Source organism: Cimex lectularius, unplaced genomic scaffold (assembly GCF_000648675.2).
Source record: "Cimex lectularius strain Harlan isolate CLEC.00 unplaced genomic scaffold, Clec_2.1 scaffold279, whole genome shotgun sequence".
NCBI classification, from domain to species: Eukaryota; Metazoa; Arthropoda; class Insecta; order Hemiptera; family Cimicidae; genus Cimex; species Cimex lectularius.
Window position 1 is genome coordinate 286851 of NW_019392827.1, and position 25248 is coordinate 312098.

The 25248-nt window shown below is 30.9% G+C and overlaps 3 protein-coding genes and 1 pseudogene across 5 annotated transcripts; 2 read left to right on the top strand and 2 right to left on the bottom strand.

Annotated features, from left to right (window-relative positions):
- Positions 1 to 7560, bottom strand: LOC106664184 (myosin regulatory light chain sqh). 3 transcript variants are annotated; one of them, XM_014389643.2, is made up of 4 exons: positions 7542 to 7560; positions 614 to 812; positions 275 to 504; positions 1 to 210 (listed from the first exon to the last, which is right to left on the bottom strand). In XM_014389643.2, exons 2-4 carry the CDS (start codon positions 801 to 803, stop codon positions 106 to 108), a joined length of 525 nt encoding a protein of 174 aa, XP_014245129.1. In that variant the 5' UTR covers positions 804 to 812; positions 7542 to 7560; the 3' UTR covers positions 1 to 105. The 3 variants fall into 3 exon arrangements, with proteins under 3 accessions (XP_014245129.1, XP_014245136.1, XP_014245144.1); XM_014389650.2 differs by lacking the exon at positions 7542 to 7560 and adding an exon at positions 5935 to 6031; XM_014389658.2 differs by lacking the exon at positions 7542 to 7560 and adding an exon at positions 5555 to 5795.
- A 64-nt stretch (positions 7561 to 7624) lies between these two features.
- LOC106664173 (ras-related protein Rab-21) lies at positions 7625 to 10325 on the top strand. Its single transcript, XM_014389631.1, has 4 exons — positions 7625 to 7990; positions 8058 to 8225; positions 9516 to 9634; positions 9724 to 10325. The coding sequence occupies exons 1-4, from the start codon at positions 7847 to 7849 to the stop codon at positions 9947 to 9949; spliced, it is 657 nt and encodes a 218-aa protein (XP_014245117.1). The 5' UTR covers positions 7625 to 7846; the 3' UTR covers positions 9950 to 10325.
- A 1507-nt stretch (positions 10326 to 11832) lies between these two features.
- On the bottom strand, positions 11833 to 24238 carry LOC106661883 (GATA zinc finger domain-containing protein 14-like). The gene is made up of 10 exons (XM_014385621.2): positions 24054 to 24238; positions 20185 to 20224; positions 15840 to 19001; positions 15647 to 15765; positions 14961 to 15128; positions 14720 to 14904; positions 14369 to 14514; positions 13518 to 13812; positions 12311 to 12462; positions 11833 to 12043 (listed from the first exon to the last, which is right to left on the bottom strand). The coding sequence occupies exons 2-10, from the start codon at positions 20213 to 20215 to the stop codon at positions 11949 to 11951; spliced, it is 4353 nt and encodes a 1450-aa protein (XP_014241107.1). The 5' UTR covers positions 20216 to 20224; positions 24054 to 24238; the 3' UTR covers positions 11833 to 11948.
- On the top strand, positions 22037 to 23647 carry LOC106661893 (annotated as a pseudogene).
- Positions 24239 to 25248: the final 1010 nt, after the last annotated feature.

Here is a 25248-nt window from a genome sequence, read left to right on the forward strand (position 1 = left end):
TTTTAATTAATTTGTATATTGCTCTTAGAGTGCTAATAACAATAATAATATAAAATAATTCATGTAACCTATTTAGGTTGTTCAAGAAGGATGATGGTGTGTGGGTTATTGCTCATCCTTATCCTTGGCACCGTGCTTTAAAATCCTTGTGAATTCTATATAATCGAACATACCATTTTTAATCGGGGCTTCTCTGTACATTTCATCAACCTTGAATTTATAAAAAAAATATATATTAATGAAAGAATCATCGTCAAATTTAAAACAGGCTTACGTCTTCATCTGTAAATCGATCGCCCATTGAAGTCAATAGTTCTCTCAACCTTTCTTCATTGATATAACCATTGTTGTCCTCATCGAAACATCCAAAAGCATTCTTAATGACATCTTCTGGGTCGGTACCTTGAAGCCGTTCACCAAACAATGTTAAGAACATTGTAAAATTAATGGGACCTGGGGCTTCGTTCATCATTCCCTCTAAGTATTCATCAGTTGGATTTTTCCCTATAAAAAAAAATTAAACCGTCACTTAGATATAAAAAAAACCCTCTATAATATGACATAAAATATTAATAATACAATAACTAATCAAATAAATTAATTCAAAATGTACCCAGGGATGCAAGCATGTCGTGCAGATCTTCTTTATCCACGAATCCGTCACGGTTCTGATCGATCATGTTGAAAGCCTCTTTAAATTCTTGAATTTGTGCTTGATCAAACATAGCGAACACATTTGAAGTTGCTCGTTGAGCACGCTTTTTTGTGGTGCCCCGACGGCCAGCTGTTTTTCTCGACGACATTGTGCTTGACTAGACAAAAAAAATATATGCTATTATTAAACAATCACAGTTTTATTGATTATTAGCAATTATCTAGTTGTAATTGTTATTTAAACAGAGAACAATGTTGTTGATTAAATGCAATACTGTCATAAATGCTTACTAATTATGTTTTATGTTACATAATTGAAAAAAAAAGGGAGTATCAGAAAGATTCATCCATGGTTTCAGACAAAAAACGACCACACAGCTTAAAATGAATATAACGTAATACCTCAAATTCGATATTTTCACAATAAAATTTTTTCATACTTCTGGGGGCCAGTAAACCTTAATGTCTTAAAATTTGTTCAAACCTTCTCCACAGTACGAAGCATTGAGCAACTAACTTCTTGCTTCTTTCGCATTCTTTGTGGTTACTGACACCCACATCGACTCTACCTGCAGAGTTTGTGCTTCCACAAGAAGATTGACAAAACTTTCAGTGGCTGACCATATAACAATAGAAGTGCAAGTAATACCCTTTTTTTAATTATTTTTTTTTTTATTTATTTATACAATGGATACCAGGAACTGGAGGAGTTCCCTCCTGAGCACTGCAGCTGTACAGCTTATTGTACTTTATCCCTTACTTCATTTTTTGGGGGGCTCTCAACACAAGTGTGTATTTGAGCCCCCAGTGTGCCAGTGTTCTTCCATCGAAGAAACTCATTTTTGAAGGGGGTTGGGAAAATTCAGGGTCGCTGAGATCTGATCCCTCTCCTTCCATTAATGAATGTCGTGTCAATTTCTTTCAATTGCGGCCACCGGTCCCCTTAGGCGTCAGAAAAAGTCCAGAAGCGACGATGGGGATCGAACACACGACCGCGGGATCTACTAGCCAAGAGTCTGATGCCTTAACCACTCGGCTACCGCGGCCCCCAAGTAATACCCTTAGTCCATGAAAAAGAGCTTCACATGTCTGACAATGTAGTTGCACCAGGCTCAATTCACTTTTTAATTACATTTGAAAATATTGCTGATGTGAGGTCCACCAATTTTGTGCAAATTTTGAAAAAGATGACATGCTGGTCATGTTTAATCAAATGAGAATAAATATTACTACCATTTCAAGACACTTTATTACACGACATAAAATAAAAATAGCTTTAGTAGTATAAGCTGTGTGATCGTATAACAGAAAAGTATATTTAACATGCAGGTTTAGATTAGCCTAGTAGGAAAAAAGTAGTAGATAAAATAAGTAGACTAAAAAGCTTAGTAGTAGATTAGCGTATTAAGGAAAAAAAAGCCTTGAACAGAATACCTTTTAAGTTTTACAACATAAGTGTTCTGGACAGAAGGCATGATATTTAATTGTCTTTCTCTTAATGAGGCAGACTCCAGACTACTCATGTCTGAAAGTATAAAAATTTACAAGATGAGAAATTCTCACCTCTCACCATCTCCGAAAGTTACTCAAATAATGGGGAACAAGAATAGCACTAATGAAAAATTAAATTAAAATCCAATAATCAGCCAATCTGTACACACCATTGAGGCTTCTATCAATAAAAATTAATTCTTGTTATTAATCTATTTTATGCAGTCACATTTTTTATTATACTTAAATAACAGTTTAAGAAAAACTGACAATTACGGTTAACTTAAAACTATCCCAAAAACGTCCAAAAAAATGGATTTCATGCAGGAAGTATCCTCAAAGGTGGTCATCGAAGCGATGACAAGGACAACATGCACAATATGGTGTAAGAATGGCATATCAGAGAGTTTCAATATCGATATGGAAGTTAAACAATGTGCATTGCCTAGCCCTTAGTTTGCCTTGTTTTTGAATTATTTAGAAGCCTTGGACAGAGGGGGAATTATGGTAGGAAATGTCAAAATCAAACTACTAGTGTATGAAGACCATGTGATTATTCTAGCTTTAAGACCATAATTTTAAATCCCTAGAATGGTATATAAAACAATATTTAGGATAGGATTATTTTGGATAGAACAAATTCAAAAGCCCCAACATTCTTTCTGAAGAAATAGTAGAAATAGAAATAATTATGTACGCTTCCACCATGGACACTATCATCCTTTATAACAAATACTGTGCACATTCACTTCCTCAGTATTAATCTATACTATCAAAGCACTTACGATGGCTTGTAATAAGTACCCAAATATTGTTGCCTGACAATGTTTAAGGATGGTGAGATGGTTGTGCAGGATGGGAATTTCTTGTATTTGAAAACGGAAAACAGACATACCTGTAGTATGGCATTTGAGGATTTATAAACCAATTTTTCTGGATATTTTAAAATGCCTGTGCAAAATGAAACATATTCTCTACACAGAAAATTAGAGTTCAAAGGAGGAAACTACAGACATTTAAATAATAACAATAAATGGAAAGAAAATCAGATCATTAAAGTCAGAGCCGATATCTAAAGTACTAGAGCCGATAAGTAAAGTAAAATTTGAGTATAAATAATGCTATGTCCTGTCTGAATCTATAAAACCGAATTTATTTCACTTTTTTGCAGTCTGTACTGTATTGGTGGGCAGTTATAAGTGTGATGAAGCCTTAGATTAAATAAAAGTGTGTAGAGATTAGTGACCGTTAATCGATAGTTATTCAGATATCGTGAGATGCGGGCGGGTGTGATGTAGGGCACTCTCAACACGACACGCAAGGATGGCACAATTACACAGAAGACAAACACTTTGAGCCCTGAAGGTGATCTCAATAAAAGATTGAAACGTTGGCACGATAAAGAAAATGTTTTTCTGAAACCTACATCACACCCAACCGCATCTCACGATATCTGAATAACTATTAAATAAAAGGGGAAAATTGGAGTACTCTCACACATTTCTGTAAGGAAGATTATAGCTATAGAGCCACAATTGTAGCAGAGTATATTATGTTATCAGAAAGGTCCTGTTTATTATTTTATTTATTTTTTTGGTGCAAAATTATGATGAGCCTTCAATTTTTTGTGAGTTTGTATATTAAATATTATATAAAGTGGGAGAATTATGGGCCAACAAACAGCTGAAATCATCACCAGCCCTCTGCTTGTTTTTCTTCTTTTCAGTGTTTTACGCGTATTTTATTTTAAACTGCAGCTATTTGAGCATCTTTATCTCGTTACTGGCTTGCTGCTTTTAAATATACACTACGTTGATATTGTAAAACACCAGCCTTGCATTTGTACCATATGCCTAGAATGTCAAGATTTGTTTAGAAAATTGTAAAGTAGGTTCAGGAAAAATATTAATCGTGAAATTAATTATTGCAAAGAACATTATACTTAGAAGTTTAGGAGAATCAATGTATGAACTAATAATTTTAAAAAGAGTTAGTAAGTTGCACATTTTAAAAAACATCAGTAAGTCAAAGAGTAATCTGTGTGTCTTAGTTTAACTGCGATTCAAACTGATTATAATTGAAAATGTTTTTACCAGCTTAAAGGCAACCATTCATTAAAAAATTTTGTACTCTTTAGTTTCTGATTTACATGAACGTATGTGGATTCCATGCTGGAGAGCAATATTCGAGTTAAGATCTCTCCATAGAGGAAGGTAATAACGTCATGGAATTTACAAAAGGCAAGATGAATTGACTGGCTAGATATTACCAATATATTTCAGAATATGATACCGTCACAAAGAAGTGAGTGAACTTCTCGCCAAGCTTTTGACCTTTACTAGTCTTCTGGTGAACTTCAGTATTGTGTGTGGTGTTTAGTGACTGTTAATTAATGATTATTTGGAGATCGTGAGATGCGACCTGGTGTGACGTTGGTTTAGAAAAACATTTTCTTTATCGTGTCAACGTTTCTTTCTTTGAGATCATCTTCAGGGCCTGGGATTTTATAAACATTTTTTTTCACATCCTACATGTATTTGTATATTTAAACAATGTTAAACAACATGTACAATAATCAGTATTTCAGTGTTTTTTATAAAAAATTCAGTCTGGTTTTTAATTTTATAAATAACTTTAATAAAAGATTTAATTATTGTTAACTATTGGTTTTAAAGTTTTGTTAGGGTTTAAAAATTATGTTATTGTTATCAAATTTATTTATGAAAATGTAATGTAACCAGTAATAAAGGTCGCAAGGTACAATAGTAGTGAGAAGGTACAATAGTCACTTCTTTGTGACCGCATCCCTAATCCACAACACATTAGTCTTGGAATTTTCTTCTAAATCTTTCTAACTTCCGGATAATTTATATATTGTATACAATAATGTTGCTCATTTTGTAATTATCTTGATTGTCGAGAAAGATAATTATTATATAATTAATAAATAATATATAAATAAAAAAATTGTAGACTCCACGGACGGTCCACTTTGTACCATGTTGTTGTCTTTATTATGATTATTGTAAATTATCAAGATTACTTCTATTGCAAATTCTGAAATAATAAAGATCTTATGGAAAAAAATAACAGTTTAAACGGGTTGAAATCGTTAAAATGTAAATAATATAACCCTCATTCTATATAAATAATTTCAGGTCGTAATTACAACAATTAGCCCGGTATATTGAATATTTATTAAAATTGTTTTCACGTTCGAAGAAAATGAATTTAATTTGAGGAACAATGGGTGAACAGAAGGTCAAAAATAAAAAACAAACTTAAACAGTTGTTACTCATAAGGAATTAATCACAAACGCGTTGTATTAAATTAAGACGGATTTTTTAATAAATCTAAGAGCAAAAATATTTAAAAATAAAAACTGTATAATGACAAAACAATACTTACAAAAATGTTAATAACTTATATCAAAGGGGACAACGACAATAGTGAGTCATAAACAATTCAACTTTTCTAGGACGAACACAGATGACGTAAGAGGCGAGTTTGCTTCCACCATCAACTACTCACCACACCCAAACTACTCGAAAAATGAAAATTTTCATTAAATGTAAAATAAGCCTTTTTTTAATGAAACGTTTGAATGTCTAATCGTATGAAAGTAATCTATTCTTGACTTAATAAAAAAACAACAAAAAATTTATTTATTATTTTGACAAGACCGCGCGTTTTTAAACCAACTGCTTCCACATATCGGACTGTCGGTGTGATTTAATTTGAAGGAAAAGTAAGAAAAGCGTATCATAGATCAACATAAAATCCCTTACATGAGATTGAAGGACCCTTTCCTCTTGAGAAGACATCAACAACTAAACAGATGCCTGAAAAACTTGGATGCCCTAGTTTTTTCCCACTCTCCCCTTACTATATAAGGTATCGAACCTTGTACCATCCAGTCCTTAAAAGGAAGCAAATTCGTGCAATAGACGATTTTTCGAAATTCGAAACAAAGAATAAAAGTTTCTTTATCATTTATATCACTATCTAACTGTAAAAGAACATGATTTTTCCAAATTTAGAACTTAAAAGTTAAAATATTAATTTTTTTAAATCAAAACAACTTTACAAAAGCAGCCCTTTAAAAAATAAAATTGAACTTACAAAGCTATCAATTTCTTACTAGTGCTGTGTGTAAACGTTTTAGGCATTATTTACATAAAATTAATGTTTTGATCTATATGAGAAAATATAAAGGAGTATGTAAATGTATGACAACAATACCACAAAGCTATCAACATATTCATAAACAATATTATTATTATTTATTGTTATTAAATAATCTGTACAATAGAAGTTGGGATTAATCGTAATACATAAAATAAAATAAACTTAATAATTGAATGCACAGTTTAAAAAAAGATAAATTTTCTAAATACGTAATATATCTTGGTTATTTTTACCTGGAAGTGAAACTAAATCTGAAATTTTTTTTTTAAGTATTTACTACAATAGTAGTAATCTTTCTTTATAATAAAATAATAATAATTATAATCACAGATAAGAAAATAAAGGTCCTACAATTGCATCTTGCCAGATGAAATTTTGTTATGAGGTGGTTTACAACCTGACAAATAAAAGAATATAAATTTAGAACTAGCAAGTGAAAAAAATAAACAAATTTTCAAGTTTCCAAGTAGGTCACGGTTGACCATCCCAAAACCATTACCAAAGTCAAACAGCACGAACAGAGTGCATTCGTGAATATCTATGCCTCTTCGTAATCTTCACTAATTTTTAGTAATGACGATTAACAGCTATGTTGATGCCGAAAACCAAATTGAAAAGGTGAAAACAGTGAATAAGTATCAAGAAAGTTATTAATTTGTTTAAACATAATTTCTATAGCTTTAGATAACGAGGGTAGAATAGTTATAGGTCGAAAATCCTTTGGGTGTTGATGAAACTTTAAGAAAGGGTAAAACAACAGCTTTCTTCATTTCAGAGGGAAAATTTGTTGAAGTCGAGGAGAAATTAAAACTGTGTTATATATTTAATGGTGAATAAGGAGAAGAGAAAAATTATTATTAATTTAATTCTGAACAGCCTCGTAAATTGTGCCACTTAAAAGAACTTAATCACCTAATATTGTTGACCTGTCTATTCTTTGCTTCTCTCAGGTTTGTTTTATTTTCTTTATAATATCTATAAATGTACATTTTTAACATTTATGGTGATATATTGTACGTAATGCTTTACAAATATATATTATTATTACTATTGAGTATTATTGTATGCAATGAAGGCCAAACCCCATTAACATCTGAATGTCTAAGACTGTAACAGATTTTTATTTAAAAAAAATATATATATTTATATAAATATATATTTTTATTTTTTGGAAATAATTGAAGTGAAATATTAAAAGTCTTCGTACGAATTTCGGAGTGGATCCACATTCCCCTTTAGTGTTTGAAGGACTGTTTGTAGATTGCGTGTCGGCCTTGTTTTGACAAGAGAACATGGATTTAGAACAGCTGGTTTTTGGATCTTTGAGTTGTTGATCTTGTGGTTTATTTTCTTAACATGTGAATTTTACTTCAAAATATCGGATTTAACTTTTATTTATGTTTCGTTATCGAAGAAGATTGTCACTTCGATCATAAAAGACGGCCTATTAGATGATTTAGAGGAAAACACCTAGTTTCCTATACATAAAAGTCGAAACTGGTTTTATTGCCAATGGCGGGTACGATAGTCAATGGATCCTCAGGAAATTACAATTTTAAAGTTGTTCTTCTCGGTGAGGGGTGCGTCGGGAAGACGTCTGTCGTTTTAAGATACGTCGAGGACAAATTTAACGATAAACATGTAACAACATTGCAGGTATATTTATAGTTCATGTACACATATATCGTTGAGTTATGTAACTCGGTATTTTTTTAATCATCAGGCCACTTTTCTCACCAAGAGATTGAACATCGGCGGCAAACGAATAAATTTAGCCATATGGGATACTGCAGGTCAAGAAAGATTTCACGCACTAGGGCCGATTTATTACAGGATGTCTAATGGAGCGATATTAGTGTATGATATTACAGATGAAGATTCATTTCAGAAGGTAAAACTTCTAAAATGTAAGCGAGCGATTGGTTTTGGTGCTTTTTCATTTGTTATGTACTGGGTTGTAAAAAAGTCTGTAGCGTTTTTCAATAATATGATTTTATTCCTCCTTTGTTTTGCGCTTTGCTCATCTTTCAACTGTCATCGAACCAAATTAAGTTTTCGTTTCAAATAACCCACACCCAATGACATAAGACATTTCAGCAATGCATATTTGAGAACAGCTGGATAATTCGTCAAAGCAATATATGTTTATTCGATCAAATCTTGAGTTTTTTGAGAAAATGTGTCAAGACTGATGAGGGGAGATGAATGCCCCCAAAATGGATCTTTTTCATAAATGAATAAAAAGCAGACAGGTCTTATTACAATAGTTCCAACACATTCTCACATAAATAATTGAAACACCAACTCGAAAAAAGACGAAAAGATTTATATCGGCTCGTTAAATGCTGTCAGAAGAATTTATTGGTCCACTCCTAAAATACGTGAATGATGCATTTTTAAAAATATTGATAAATGGGTCTTTGGATAACAGTATTCTCAGAGGAAAATGCAGCGACCCATTAGAAGATTATTTGGATTGAAAGCAGCATTTATTATGAGCTTCGTCTGCCCACCCAAATGGTTAATTATAGTGTATACCTCACACAAATTAGAGCAAGTAAAGTCAATAATTGACCCTACACAAATGGTATTGGCTAATTGAAAGGTGAATGTTTTCCACTGAGATAACACTCACCCCCTTATCAAAAATTCTCCCTACCTGTCATATTCATCTGATTTTACTCCTTCAGATTTTCTCCTCTTAAAACTATTAATGGGAAAACTACTTCTCTTAAGGACTGCAGAAAACATCGACTCTGCAGTGAATAAAGATGTAGTTATTAACCAGCTGTGTTCAATTATGGTTCATATATTATTGATAAATATGTTAAATTATCTGAAATTTCATTGAATTTGCTATCAAAAAACGCTACGGACCTATTTTCAAAATGATACATGCAAAAGCATCATCATTTTACATGTTGACTGTAGTTGTTGACTAATGTTGACATCCCTCCTTTTTCCCTGTCCATAGTAATTTTAAACTATTAAATTAATTCATTACAGGGTATCAATACATGACAGACAGGCACACAGTCAACTTGTTAAAGAGTTATAAGATATATGTAATTTTGCATTTGCTCATTTATTTGAAACTTAAAATATTTAAATTTTGTACATGGATTGTTAGTTTTAAGGGTACTCCTTTTTGGATATGTTATAAAGTTAAATTATTTTCCAGGTAAAGAATTGGGTTAAAGAGCTTAAAAAAATGTTAGGCAGTGAAATATGCTTAACTATCGCAGGAAACAAAATAGATCTTCAAAAAGATAGAAATGTACCAATAGAAACTGCAGAAAAGTAAGATTTAATATTATTTCTTTTTAAGAGTTTAGCGATAATTTTTAAATTTAGTTTCATTTGCTTACACACATTTGCGTTTTGGGCAGGTATGCAGAATCTGTTGGTGCTTCTCATTTTCACACATCTGCAAAACAAAACAGTGGGATAGAGGAAATGTTCTTAGAATTAACTCAAAGAATGATGGAAAGGGCTCAAGAACAAGAAGTTCAAAAGGCTAGTGAACTGACGAGAACAAACAGTATGAGGAGGAATATTGTGATCGTCGACGATGAAGAAGCTCCCCTGGTGCAAAAATCATGTTGCAGATCATAAAAACTGTTACTTGTGATATATCATTGTAAATGTACTTTATACTATTAATGTAAAATGTGTTATGGATTTTAAATATTAATTCTTTAATTAATTTAGATTTAAGAACTTTTTTACATATATATATCACATATGTATTTACAATTGACTGATTTCTACCATTGATTTTATGGGCAAGTGAAATATTTTAAAAAATGTACATTTTAGTGTCACACATTTGTTGCCAAGCTTAAACAGTTAATTAAATGATTTTACCTAGTCTTTATATTATATTAATATTATATAAAATGGTGTCTCAAAAGCCAAAGCTACGGTAAAAAACTGTACTTGAGAAATGGATGTACATATTATATAATACAAATAAACTATTCAATTTGAATAATGTTTTAATATTAATTTTAAATAATTAATTGAATAATTAACTTTGGTATATAAAATATATATTAAATACGGATTTAATATATATTTTATATACATCCCATCCTTTTTATTTATTTTTCCATTTGAACTATTATTTTTAATATAGAATCCAATGATTTTTCATAAATCTAATGTAGATATTTATTTGCTGTCACTTTAAAAAAAAAAAATGATTTGGAAAGTTTATAAGCTTTTATTTTGCAACACTGATACCCATCAATTCACATCGTTACCACAAATTCACATAAATCCATTGATTTATAATTAACTGATTTTTCTAAATAAGAATGGTGGAATAAATTTGGCGAACTAAAAATAGTCCATGCTTGTCAAAATTTTGATAAAAATAAATGAATTTTGATAAAATAACATGTATATGGATGATGCAATGTGCAACATGCTTTCTGTATACATTGGTTATTTTAATTAATTACACATTTTGAAATGACAACTATATACCCAAATTTAGCAAATGTTCTATGGTTTGCCTACTTCATTTAATTAGTGCTGCCACGGTTATGGGCAAGTGTTCTAAGATATAATTAATAAATCATTTACATTATTTTTAATACCACAGACTATTTTATATGATAAATTGTGTTCCGCCTTGGGAAAGCAGTTTGTCGAAAAAAATGTAGAAAAGCTATGATATCCAAGAGTAAAAACCAGTATACAGTGGGCTCCCATATAATGTACTCCCATAAAACGCAAATTTATATAACAAAAAAAAAAGCGACTAACTCATACAGCACTATAAACAGTCCCGTGTCACACATTTGATAAATTTAACATTTTCACATAGTTTCTGATTTTTTGTTTAGAAAAACAAATGTATACTTACCTTTTTTTTATATATGAAGTTGGCAGTTTAAAAAAAGTAGCGGTGTATAAAAAATAATAATACATACACATTTAAAGGTATAAGAGGAAAATAATGAAATATTTCATACTTCAATAGCAATATTTGATAACCGTTACAATTTAGAGACATGCCTGAACTTGAATAAATTGGACTGAAAATGTACATCCTGTGTAACGCGATTTCCTGTTATGCAAAACGCCCTTTGTTGTACAGGAGTCTAATGAACTTATCTTTGCTAACATTAGTAGCAGACCCTTTTGTTTCTGTATTCTAAATCCATGCTTTTGTGTGTTTGGAGAAAGAGAGAGAGAAGAGAAGAGAAGAGAAGAGGAGAGAGGAGAGAGAGAGAGAGAGAGAGAGAGAGAGAGAGAGAGAGAGAGAGAGAGAGAGAGAGAGAGAGAGAGAGAGAGCAGGTAATATAGATAGGAGAGAGGTGGAAGAAAGCACAAAAGACAAATACAAATTGAAATTTCAGCTTAAGGAAAAGAAATACATATATTCACATTGCAAAATAAAATTAAGACAGGACCTGGAGGGTTAGATAGGGGTATATAAACAGAAAAAGAAAATTGGTAATGTATGCAGTGAAATCAGAAATAAAATATTTATGTATCATAACTGAATTTTATTCTGTACAAATTTCACATAAATATACTTCACTTATTATAAACTATAACTAGTTTAAAAAAAGTTGTCTTCTTCGACATCTTAAATACATATTTATTTCGACATGGTTGGATATCGATTAAGCAAATGCTTATCTGTTTCCTGATGTTTTTGTAAAGTATATACATCATTAAGTATAGCCCAGCTTGCTGAAAAATTAAATTTAAAAAATTGCAACAATAAAATAAACTGCGGTGTAATTATATGTTTCCAATCCTGTTCTACCTATTATTCTGTTTGGGTCTGTTAAGGTACATTTCAGTATTTTACCATCAACAGCAACCTCTACTGAAATGCCAAATGCACCTGACAAACCAAAACAGCAAACTAGGCAGACTATATAAGCAAAAAAGACAAAACTAATAAATTAATCATTTCGCAAAGTGCAACAAGAAATATTACAATTTAATCATTACCTCCAAAAATAAACCTTTTTTTTTTTGGCACCAATGCCATTGTCATTTCTCGAACCTCTTTGTATAAGAAAACTGGTCCTATGTTGTACATTTTTTTGCTTAATGTTTCCCAGTTGATAGCTTCCCATGATGAATTTTTGTATTTTTCAAGTCTGAAAAAAAAAAAAAAAAAAAGATAGAAGCTTTGCCTAAATTCTTAAGACAGCACAAAGTCAATATTTAATCAAAAAAGCACATTTAATTAGTGTAATAATAATAAAAACTTGTAACGCTAGGCCTGTGCTTTGCCAAGTGGGTTTACCTGCTACTCTTATTCACAATTTTTTTTTGGTTTTCAATGTTCTCTGTCAAATATTAATATTAGCTTCTTTGTTCATTAGTAACAGAATTTATGGAAGTGGGGAGAAGATGGCAATAATACCTAAATATAAATAGCTCTGTGGGGAAACTCAGCACTCCTTGGTAAAACGTGTCCCATTTTTCTCATTAAATGTAATAAATTCAAGGCTATTTATTTATTTTATTTTTTGTGCTCAAGGCTCAAACAGAATCGAGTCATCTCTTACAGTCTATTTCTCTCTTCTTAAAAGTGTTGTTTGGTTCTGGCTTCTGCTTGGTCATAAATGCTCAATCGTTTTCAACACACATATTCCCTTGGATTACTAGGCAATACTATGGCAGGCTCTTTGGTACACACAAACAGGTGCTGAATGCTGACATTTATAGTAACTTTAATGAACCCGTACCACTAATTAGAGCCTCTATTAGATTCTACCCTTTGGTGATTTGTCACTTGCAACCCCATTGCCTAATCTTATCATGCTCTCACATTCCAGAGGGCTTATTGACCATAACAATTCCATGATACATGGAAACAGTTGAAGTATCAGTTTGAAATTGTTAGTTGTTCATAGTTGGGATAGTGAAGTTAACCAATTTGGTAAGGAAGTTTTGTAAAATGGGATGGTAAAGTGCGAATTAAGCTAACATAAAACAAAGAAATTATGTGTTGAAGGAACTTATTTTAGTCTCTGGGAAATCTTTTACAACTCTTTCTAATTCATTCCTAATTCTAAGCATTTAAATTTTAAATTATTATATACAATTCAAATGTAAAGCTAGGATTATGATTTACACATGAAACACTTTACATATTTATAATTATTACCCATGTAATAAAGAAAATTAATGAAATAATGAAAATTACCTTTTTATTAGTTTTCTTCTAAACTCATCTCGATACACTGTCTTTGAAGCACAAAATGTTGGTTGTATTTTGAAATAAAACAGTTTTGCTAATTGTATTTTACTAATTTGGTAAGTCTTTGACATCTTCTGTAATACTTGTTTATTAATTTTTCCAGCAAACTGTCTAGGATCTTCTACATTCATGGCTTTAAAAATATTTGCCCCAATATCTTGCCAGTCAGATGAGTTAGTTAAACATTTGGAAATATCAATATTTTCTTCTTCTTCTGATTCATCATCGAAATCTGTACGAGCTGCAATTTTACAAATGTAATTATGTTTATATCGACCTACAATTTATAATTAAGTTGAAAAGGATCAGAAGGAGATCAATTGATAACTATACTATAGTCTTGCCAAGTTTTCAATGTAATCATCAGGGCCTAAGTTCAACAAACTTACATTTAACAAATTAATTTTAAAATTTACAATAATATTAATATTAAAGAGTACTTACTCAATTATTATTCTATTTAACATTAATAATGAAGTGAATTTTTTTACAGGTAACTAAAGGTTAATCTGAAAAATGTTTGGCAAACAATTTTTAGACTAGCCTATAGATGTACATCATTATTAAATAGACTAATACTTGAGTAAGTAAATTTTTAACATTAATATTACTGTAAATTTTAAAATTATTTTATTAAATGTAAATTTGTGAACTTAACTGATGATGGCAAAATAAATATTGAAAGCTTGGTGAGACTATAGTATAGTTATCAGTTGACTTCCTTCCGATCCTCTTCAACTTAATTGTAGCAATAAGTTATTGGGTAAAAGATTTTAATATACTTTAATTTTAATTACATGTTACATCTGAAGTAATATTTTGTAACCTTCGCCAGAGGACAGTGCGTGGTCTGTGTAAAAGCAAGGAACAAACTGAAAAAACGTACGAACTTGGCAAATGTTTGTAGCAGTATAAGAGCACGTTATCTTCCCCCTTTGAGAACCTGAAAACACTAGTCTGAAGAAACTCTAATCTATGTATAAGCTTATACATTTAGAACAAGCTTACAATTTACAATTATAATAAGTTTACAATTATGTAACATGATTATGTAACAACATGTAAATTTACTGAAAATCTTACCACATCACATCTAGATTACTTATTTTATGAGATTATTTCCACTATGTAAAAATATATGTACATACCTTCCATGTTTATAAAACTTTGTCATTACAACAAATCTATTAAAAACCGCTGATAATGTTCTATCATTTATTCCTTTTGCCAAAAAAAGAGCAAATTTAAATTTTTGATTTTGAGTTAAAGGTGAAAGAAATTTATGTATTATTGGTAGGAATGGCCTAAAATCATACTTATCAAACTTGTAAATCTGGAAAAAAAAAAACAATGTAAAAGCTGCAAGGCTAATCAACAATTAGACTTTACTTTACAAAACTGTTTCCAATTTAATAAAATTTGTGTATTTTCTTCTTTTGAAAATTTGGGACAATTTGTGTCTAAAATAATGCTGGGATTAGAGAAAATGGATTGCTGTTCTATATCATGGGCTGGTGGCAAAGTCCAGTCTATAACGATGTCCAGCTTTTGAAGTTTCTGAAAAATTGTTTCCATAATAAAATATTTTTAAAAAATTGCTTATTATTAGGATTATAGACAATTATTACAACTAGAAGGAAAAAATCAAATTGATTAATTTATTAAATTCTCCAATTCACCATAACTGGTCAAGTGGCCCTCGAAAACTAGTGAATTTAATAGTTAAAATGAAGTATATCTTCACTAAAGTCCTCCGAGACCATTTCATTTGTCAATGAGGATCAAATAGATTACACGATATTTGAAAAATGGCAAAAAGGAGGGAAAATTCAAAAGGTGGGGGTTGAGATGGAAAGTTAGTGCCTGAGTGGATCAAAGTCAAGCTCAAATGGTAGAGTAGCGGCGTATCTAACCGAAGGTCTTTAGTTCTAATTCCGCTCAAATCACTAACTTTTTTTATCTCAACTAAAAACCTTAATTAAAAGTTAATTAATTTATAATTTTGGATAATTAAATGCTGAATGAGATTTATTTGTTTTTCTTTATTCCATTATATAGTAAATATAATTACTCACTTCAATTAAGGAGTCTTCTAGCTTCAAAAAACTCAGAAGTTCTTCTATAAAGTAGTTGTTCAATTCTGTTTGAGAAGTAGAAGGTTCAAAAAGAGATGCCACATAGCTCAATAAATGTTCTGTAAATAAATTTATTACTTTATCACTTTTCAAAGCATCAAGTAAGAATAATTAAATCTTAAAAAACACTGACCGCCTTTGAGTTTGTTTTTTGATGTTTTTGATTCTGTACTACTTTTACGAATTGCACTTTTCAATGTCTTTGGTAAAGAGCTTTCCATTTTTTTCAATTTATTTTCTTTCCGATCTGAGAATGTTTTTGTCGATGAGTCGTTCGTAATTGTTAATTCACATGTATTTGATGATGATAGATCAGAATCCTCTGATTGTTCAATTTCTGAATCAACATTTATCTTCTTAGACCCAAATTTTATTTCTGAATTTGATGACATTTTTGAAAATTTGTTTTTGAATTTTTCCCCGGAAGATTCATCAGATGAATGTTGATTTCTATTTTTTTGTATTGTTTTTTCCCTTTTTGGACTTGAAGTCATTCTTGATGTTTCTAAATTATCTGAATTTATATTTCTTTTTGAAATACTAGTTTTCTCAGCAATAACAACATTATTAACTTTCTTTATAGGAGAATTGGTAATTTCAGAATCTACCCCATCTCTATCTGCAGGAAGCTCCATATGAGGCTTTATACTCAAACAGCCTGGTGATGATGAAAATGTGGTGTGTGAAATGCGGTGAATATTTTCAGTTATATTTTCACAAAAGTTACCCGAATTCCCTGTTTTTTCAGCAGTTACGGTAGTATTCATTTTCTTTATAGGAGAATTTGTAATTTCACAATCTACTCCATCACTGGATGCAGTAAGTTCCTCATGAGACTTTTCACTCAAACAGTCTGGTGGTGATGAAATATGGTGAATAGAATGTTCAGTGGTGTTTCCACAAAAGTTATCTGAAATACCTGTTTTTACAGAAGTTACAGCATTATTAATTTTCTTTATAGGGGAATTGGTAATTTCAGAATGTATTCCATCTTGAGACTTTTCACTTAAACAGTCCGGTGATGAAAATGTGGTTTGTGAAATGTGGTGAATAGAATGTTCAGTCGTGTTCTCATGAAAGTTATCTAATTTTATATTTCTTTCTGAATGGCCTGTTTTCTCACCAGTAACAACAGAATTAATTTTCTTTACAGGAGAATTGGTAACTTCAAGATTTACCTTATCTATGTCTACAACTAGCTCTCTTTCACTAAACCTGTCTGGTGATGGTAATGCAGTGTGCGTAATGTGATTAACAGAATGTTCAGTCACGTTTTTATATAAGTTATTTACTGTATTTGAAGTATTTGCAAATAGCTTTCCAATTTCATCAGTTGAAGACTGAGTATCAAAATCATTTCTTTCAGAATTGTTTATTAATAATTTTTGCCCTGGTAAAAGATCATGTTCGTGATTGAAATTTGAATTATTTCCAACATTTTCATCCACATCACTGTAGTCAACTGAATGATCTTCATTTAATAATGGAGAAGAAACTAATGAAAAAATTGCTTCTTTATCAAATATTACATTCGTTTCTTTAGCCGATGTTAATTTATCATCACCTTTAGATAGTTTTTGTTCTCTACCATTCTGAAAATATTGATCTTCACTAAATAGAGGTACAGAATAAACTTCGTTTTCATTGTTTTCACAAGCGTTACTTTTGTCGTTGTTTTGTACTTTGTCTTTTTTATTATTTGTTAATTCTTTAACATTTTGTAGACTTAGGCTATTTGTTTCATCTGCCAGTGGTGTTGCTGCATGAATACTGCTGTAAGTAAATGACAAACATTTTTCAATGGCTGTACTTTCTGAACAACTTGATTTTTCATTGCTCTCTTCATGTGATTTCTCTGAACAGCTTTTGTCAGTCGTAATTCCAAGTCTTTTAGTTTCTTTTTTTAATACATCAATTTTTTCACTGTTTGAAATGTTTAACAGTTCATCTTCAAAAGGCAGAGTATTATCTAAAAGATTATGTTCCATTATTTTTTCATCGGGTGAACGAACCCAATCGACTCGATTAACCGAAGCGGGTTGCAATAATTCTTCTCCATCTTTAGAAAAGCTGAGTTTCTCATGTTGGATTCTTGTTTCTCCTTCAAAAAATTCAAGATTTTTTGTTTCAATTGGGTGGCATAGTGATACTTCAACAGGACAGCTATTGTTGTCTTTTGAAGGAATCTGTTTATCCTTGCCACCATGTGCGAATTGATGTTTTTTTGGAGATTTTACTTTTTTGGATAAATTCTTTTCTACTGCTTTCTTTATAGCCATAGGACTTTGAAAACATTTTGAGTTTTTTAGAGGTGCTTCATTTATCAAAATATTTTTATCTTGCTCTTTGATATGTTCTGAATCCATTACATTAATTTGTTCTAGGCATTTTTTCTTAGGCGTACATGTAGGACTGTTTGGATATATCGACTTTTCAGATTGGGACCTTGGGGTCTGAGATTCATCACACTCCTTTGAACATGTATGGTGAAAAGAGGTTTTTGATTTCTCCAGTGAATAGTTATTGCATGCCATGCAGGATTTCCGGTCTATCTTCTTAAAATGATCACTCATATTAATTGTTATATTTGTTCGACTCCTTTTTAAATTTTTGGTTTTAAATTTTTTAAAATTGTCAATGCTACGTTCAGAACTATCTTGAGATGTTTGAATAAAGTGTGGGCTTGAGTGACAAAATGGTTCACTATGATAATTTTCAATCTCTTTGCTAGAATCAGGTCTATCTCTTTTAACATTATGATCTATTGGAATTAGTTGTTTTTCAACATAATCCTTTTGTAAAAATTGTGTGTCAGACAGTTGTGTAAAATTTGAAAATTGGTTACTATGTGAATTAGTCAAATCGTCTACCATTTTTACATCACAAGAAATATCTGCTTTTACATGACTATTATGCGTTTTAGTAGTTTTCGTTGTCGTATTTTGAGAAAGGTTTGATTTTATATTTACATTATCGCCATCATTATACTTTGTACCACTTTGGGCTCGGAAAATCTCTTTCTTGATAGTAGCACTTTCAGATTTTTTCCCAATGTTCATTACATTACAGTTTGTTTTTATGGAATTTTGAAATGATGGTGAATCTCTGGTTGTACTCATGCTGTCACTGGAAGAAACATAAAGAGGCACTGCAGTTGTTTTAATCAAATTAAATTTTGATGGAGAGATTGTCCATTGATTCTTCTTTTTTCTTGATTTAATATCTAGGCATTTCATTTTCATTTTTTTTAATAAATATTTTTTAAATTGTTGATGTTTAATTACTCCCTTTTTATCTGAAACGAAAAAACAACAAATAACATTGACATTTTAAACAATAAAAAACATGCTTTTGAATGCACAATTAGCTAAAGTATGGTGTTTTATTTTTTAGTTCTTTCAACTATATATTATGAAAAATTATTAAATTTTGCGTAATATTTTTGCACTCATTTTCGATTATATGATTCACCAAATACATATTATATATCTATATTTGTATAAAATTATTTCCTCGAAATACAAGGTATATTTAAAAAAAGACATATAATGGAAAAAAATTTTCAGTTTTATTTTGGAAAAAATTAAAACTAATGGTAGTAATACTTGCATGAACTAAAAACTAAACAATTTAATTATTTAAAATTTGTATTTTACTTAAAATGCTTATGCTTATTAAACACAACACACATCAGCAAAGATCACAGAACTGAACTGTATAATCATAAATAAATATTATTTAAAGATTGTGAGATGTGGTCTGGTGTGATGTAGGTTAGAAAAATGTTTTCTTTATCGTACCAACGTTTTGATCTTTATTATGTTTAATCTTTATTATCTTCAGTGTCTGAAATTTATAAACATTGTTTAAATTATAACAAATATGTATAAGATATTAATATGATTTATACAATGATGTACACAATATAGAAATTTTAGGCTTAATCAAAGTATTTGTACTAAGAGTGTTAAAGATTTCAATGTTTTCTGTTTATATATGTTTGGTTTTGAAGGAGTGGAGAAGGAGGTAGAGATAGAAATTCATTTTTCCTTTTTTCGTTTATCCCTACCCTTTCCTCACTCCTTCAAAATCAAACATATATAAAAAAAACATTAACATCTCACTAACACTCTCAATACGACACACAACAGTGACATGACTACAAAGAAAATATATACTTTGATGAGTAAGTACAAATACTTTGATAAAACCTAAAATTTCTATATTGTGTACATCATTGTATAAATTCATAGTCATATCTTATATGTATTTGTATAATTTAAGCAGTTTATAAATCACAGGCCCTGAAGATGATCTCAGTAAAGATCGAAACGTTACACAGGATCACATCTCACAATCTTTAAATAATTATTAATTAACAGTCGCTAAATATAACACATTAAAAAAATGTTTTGGTTGTCCTAATTCCATTATGCAATATCGGTGGAGTGTGTTTAATAAAAATTGTTTAATTATACCTAACAGCTTTGTAGAATTTTCCTTCGCCATATCCAAATCCTAAAAAACGAAAATACAATAAGTAAAACACTGCAATTTCCTTGCATACAGTATTATTTATTTTAGTTTAATAAATTTAATAATGACAGAAAAATTTATTCTAATTTTAATGTTCATGATTAGCTGGCCATTATTTTCATGCACACTTTTTTGTTGATTAGTTTAAATTCCTTATATGTTAAAAAAAAAACACTTAAAAATATAATAACCAATTGATTGTTTGTTCAAGTAATAAAATTCTATTGAAAGTAAAAATTTCATCATTTATTCTATTACTGATTTAAGTGTGTGGTGATTATTCGGAAATCGTGAGATGCGTTCTGGTGTGACGTAGGTTTCACAAAAACATTTTCTTTATCGTGCCAATCGTTTCGATCTTTATTGAGATCATCTTCGAGGCCCAAAGTGTTTGTTTTCTGCATAATTGGGCCATTCTTGTGTGTCGTGTTGAGAGTGCCCAACTGATTTAAGTTAGATACAAAAATATTTTAATTGCATTTAAAAATGGTGATTTGAGTACAATCTCAAAACACCTAAATTATTCAGAAATCGAGAGTCCCACTAGGCACTCTCAACATGACATGCAAGAATGGCACACTTTCGCAGAAAACAAACACTTTGAGCCCTGAAGATGATTCAATAATGATCAAAACGTTGGCACGATAAAGAAAACATCAGTTTTTCTGAAACCTACATCACATCAGACCGCATCTCACAATTTCTGAATAATCATCGACTAATGGTCACTAATCACCACACATTAAAACACCTAAATATTAAATCTATAAAAAGCGGAAAATATTAATACTGAATTAACTGGATCTTGTATGGTCAATTGGATGAAAAACACGTTCAATTGTTATCTGCCAAGCTTTCAACCTTCATCTTAGGTCTAAACAATCTTAAACATTACTCAATTATTAAATTCACTAATTTCGTGTTTCACTTGACCAATTAATATATTACAATTAATTAAGTTTTTTAGATTAGATAAAAACCTTAATTAATTGTAATTACTCAATTAATTATACACAATTTTTTCAAAATTAAAAATTTGTGTTACAGGCGGAATTCGAACCCACGACTTTCGGCTAAATATGCCACTGCTCTACCACTTGAGCTACCATGACTTCTATCACCCATGCCACAAACCTCCCATTTCAATTCCCTGTTTCTTCCAATTGTAAGCAAATCCCACCTCTAACACAAATTTTTCATATATAATATGTTCATCCAATTGACCATACCAAGATCCAGATTATTTGTTAGTAAAAAAAAGTGACCCTACATCTAACACTTTAAACAGAAAAAGTTACACAAACTACTGTTTGTTTTATCAGTAATGACCCATCATAAACTTCATATTAGTGACTATTAATATATTATACTTTTCCAAAAATTTCCAATACAGAATATTAAGGAATTAGAATAAATAACATATTTCTCCTCTCTCTCTCTCTCTTTCTTTTTGGTAAGTAACGTAATAATGAAAATTTGAAATCTTAACTTTTTAAGGAATTAGGATTCAAATTAAACCGATATAATTATTTTATTAATTCTTATTTTTTTCAATTTAATCTTTTAAAAGTTTTTAATATTTTTTAAAAAATAGAATTTACTGAATTCTTAAATGTATTGACTGATTGTATATTACAATACTACTACTACATCTGTTCATAAAAACATGTGCTTAACATTATAAATTTCATAATTCTCGTTACAACACAACTTCTTACACAAGCAAATTGTTACATCTTCATTAAACACAGAAACACATAAACACAAAATCTTACAATGGCACTAACGTGGCAAATGGGTAAGTTATTACTTTCTAAAGCACCAATCTCATTTCCTTGCAGAAATCTAAATTGTCAAGGAGATACACAAGATTTATCGGGTTTAGTACTTGGTGTTTTTGGTAAAGATGATGATCCTTATGGAACAACAAAAGTTTGGACAAAAGCCGCTGAACAGATGGACTTGAGACTCGATGGAAGACTTTCAACGGCCTTGTTGGATTCTGGTCCAGTACCAAGGCTTGGTGAAGTTAGGGTATTTTATAGGTTAGAAAATAACTATACTGCGATAGCCATAACAGGCTTAGGAGATGAATGTTTAAGTTATGATGATCAAGAATATATTGATGAAGGGAAAGAAGCAATTAGAAATGCAACTGCTGTCGGTGCAAGAGCATTGCAAGCTCAACACATGAGGACAATTGATGTCGATTCCATGGAACATGCCGAATCTGCAGCTGAAGGAGCAGCAATGGGGGTATGGATGTATCAGGAACTTAGAGCTAAACAGAGAATTATTCCAAAATTAGAGTTATACAGTGACTGTGATTACACAGGATGGCAAATTGGACTGCAGAAAGCTGCAGCACAAAATCTAACGAGACAATTAGCTGAAACACCTGCTAATTTAATGACACCAATCGGTTTTGCTCAGGCTTCAGTAGAGCTGTTGACCAAAGCAGGCGTGAGCGTCGAAGTGAAAGTTAGAGATTGGGCGAATATAATGAATATGTCTGCATTCCTGTCAGCTGCCAAGGGATCATGCGAGCCTCCCGTTTTTCTTGAAATTCATTATTACGGATGTGACCCTGATGTTTCTCCAGTAGTAGCTGTTGGAAAAGGAGTCACTTTTGACAGTGGTGGCCTTTGCTTGAAAAGCTGTGAAGTTCAGAAATTTATGCGAGGTGATATGAGTGGAGCTGCTAATGTCATCGCAACAGCAAGAGCTGTTTCTGCATTAAAGCTTCCTATAAACTATCGTGGATTAGTCCCTCTTTATGAAAATATGCCAGGTTCGTGTGCATTAAAAACCGGTGACATTGTAAGATCTAGAAATGGAAAAACTGTCCTGATTCAAGACACAGATCATGATGGGCGACTATCACTAGCTGATGCATTATCATATGCTGGCAATTTTAACCCAAAATTTATATACAGTGTAGGAAGTTTTTCAAAGGAATTAACAGATGGATTCGGCGAAGGTGCAATTCCAGTTTTTAGTAATAATGATGTTTTATACGATACATTGAAACTGGCGAGTATGCACACAGGTGATAGAGTTTGGAGATTGCCACTTTGGAAACATTACATAAACAAAATTCAGAATTCAGTCATGTCAGATGTTAAAGACAGAGATGAAGACTTTTTAGCCACCTCGCGATTCATCGATAGTGGACTACCAATTCAAACAGCAGCATTCTTGTACCAATTTATACCTAACGTCGATTGGATTCACTTGGATACATACAACGTTTTGGTAACAGACGGAATATCCCAAAAATATCTGTCACCTGGAATGTCCGGAAGGCCGACAAGAACTCTTATTGAGTTTTTGGCTCAGGCTGCTTGTATGTCAGACGTGGCGAATGTCCCAGAAGAAAAATCATACAAATGCTCGGCAATTTGAAATCAAAACTGTTTTGTCTCTTCTGTTATATTGTTTTTATTATGTTGTCCTCTTATAAAACAACTTTAAAACATGTATTCTCACTATTTAAAAACAAAATAAAATATTTATTGCATTTGTGTAACTTCCAATTTAATAATAACTTTAGGTGTTTCTTTAGCAAATTTACTTTTTTTCCAAGCTTAATTATTTTGGAGTTAAAGGTAGATTCTACAACCAAAAACTAATTTTAATTCAAAGANAATATAAAACGAAAGTAAACCTTTAAAAGGAGTTTTACCCATCACCCTGCAGACCACATTGAGAAATCTCACAAATATGACTGTTACAACAATAAAGACAATAAAAAAAATTAAATTTATACGATTGAACAATAAATATTAGTTAAACACAAATGCAAACTTACAACTTTAATTCCTCAGTTTTCATTCAGTAATCTTGGCAGAACAAGTCACAACACACAACAAAGTTAACAGAAAAATCTTCCGAAAGTAGGTTTCCAGTCAAGTATCTACATTAAACTTAACTTTCTTAACTTCTGTCCAAAGCGACATAACCACAGATTTGCGTTACCGTTTGACAACAGACCCTGTAGACCACGTGACTATCTACTTCCCTTTAAGGATAGGAATTTGTTAGGCGGTAAATTCAAACATTACAAGTAGAAGACGCAGAAAATAAATAAAAGAAAAAAATTGTATTTACTCTACTGTAGATAAATGCATGCTTCAGTTTTTAAATGTTCATAGCCGTTTTTTCTACCCTAAATCTGTATTTATACTTACACATTTTTTTTTCTTTAAATTTGAATATATTGATTTTTTTATTGAGCAGTTATGATTTGCATATATATTGGAGAGTGGAAAAACAAAACAAAGAATAGATGTGTTTTTATTTACCATCATTAAGAAAATACATATTTTTATGCTGCTGCATTGACAAGTGTAAATTTAGTTTTTATGGCATGACAACAATAAAATAAGAATATCATCTGCTTATTTATTTTGTTATAAAAGGGTGAGCCATAAAAAATTACCATTTTTCTTGCTAATTTAAAAATAAATCTATATTGATACAATTTTTTAATTTAATATTCAAAGTATATAACGTTGTATTCTATGGGGTTTGTTGCCTCCTCGAGGCCAGGTGTTGGATTCCTTCACAATACCACTCTTTGGTTTTTGAATAGAAATTCTGCAACTTCATTTTGAACCTCATCCAAAGAATTAAGTTTTCCCTTGAAGGTAATGAGCCATGGATCACAATCTGTTGTCGAAAGTTGCCAAGTCTGTGTTGTAAGCAGGGTGACAGAAGCTCAATTCCACCCAATTCTGTAATTTTTTGTTTTGTGTAAGGAGAAGTGGGTGGTTGGGCGTTATCTTGTTGAAATAAAACCCGATTTCTTTTTACTAATCCTGGGTAACTGGGTCAAAACACTGTACATTTTTTGTAAATGCTCACAATAAAGTTTTGAACGTATGGTTTAACCTTCTAGAATGAACTCATAATGAATTATGCCTTCATAATACCAAAAGCATTGTCTGTTTTGTCGAATTGGCATTGTTTATAACTGGTAAAACAGGCTGATTGCAGCATAGACA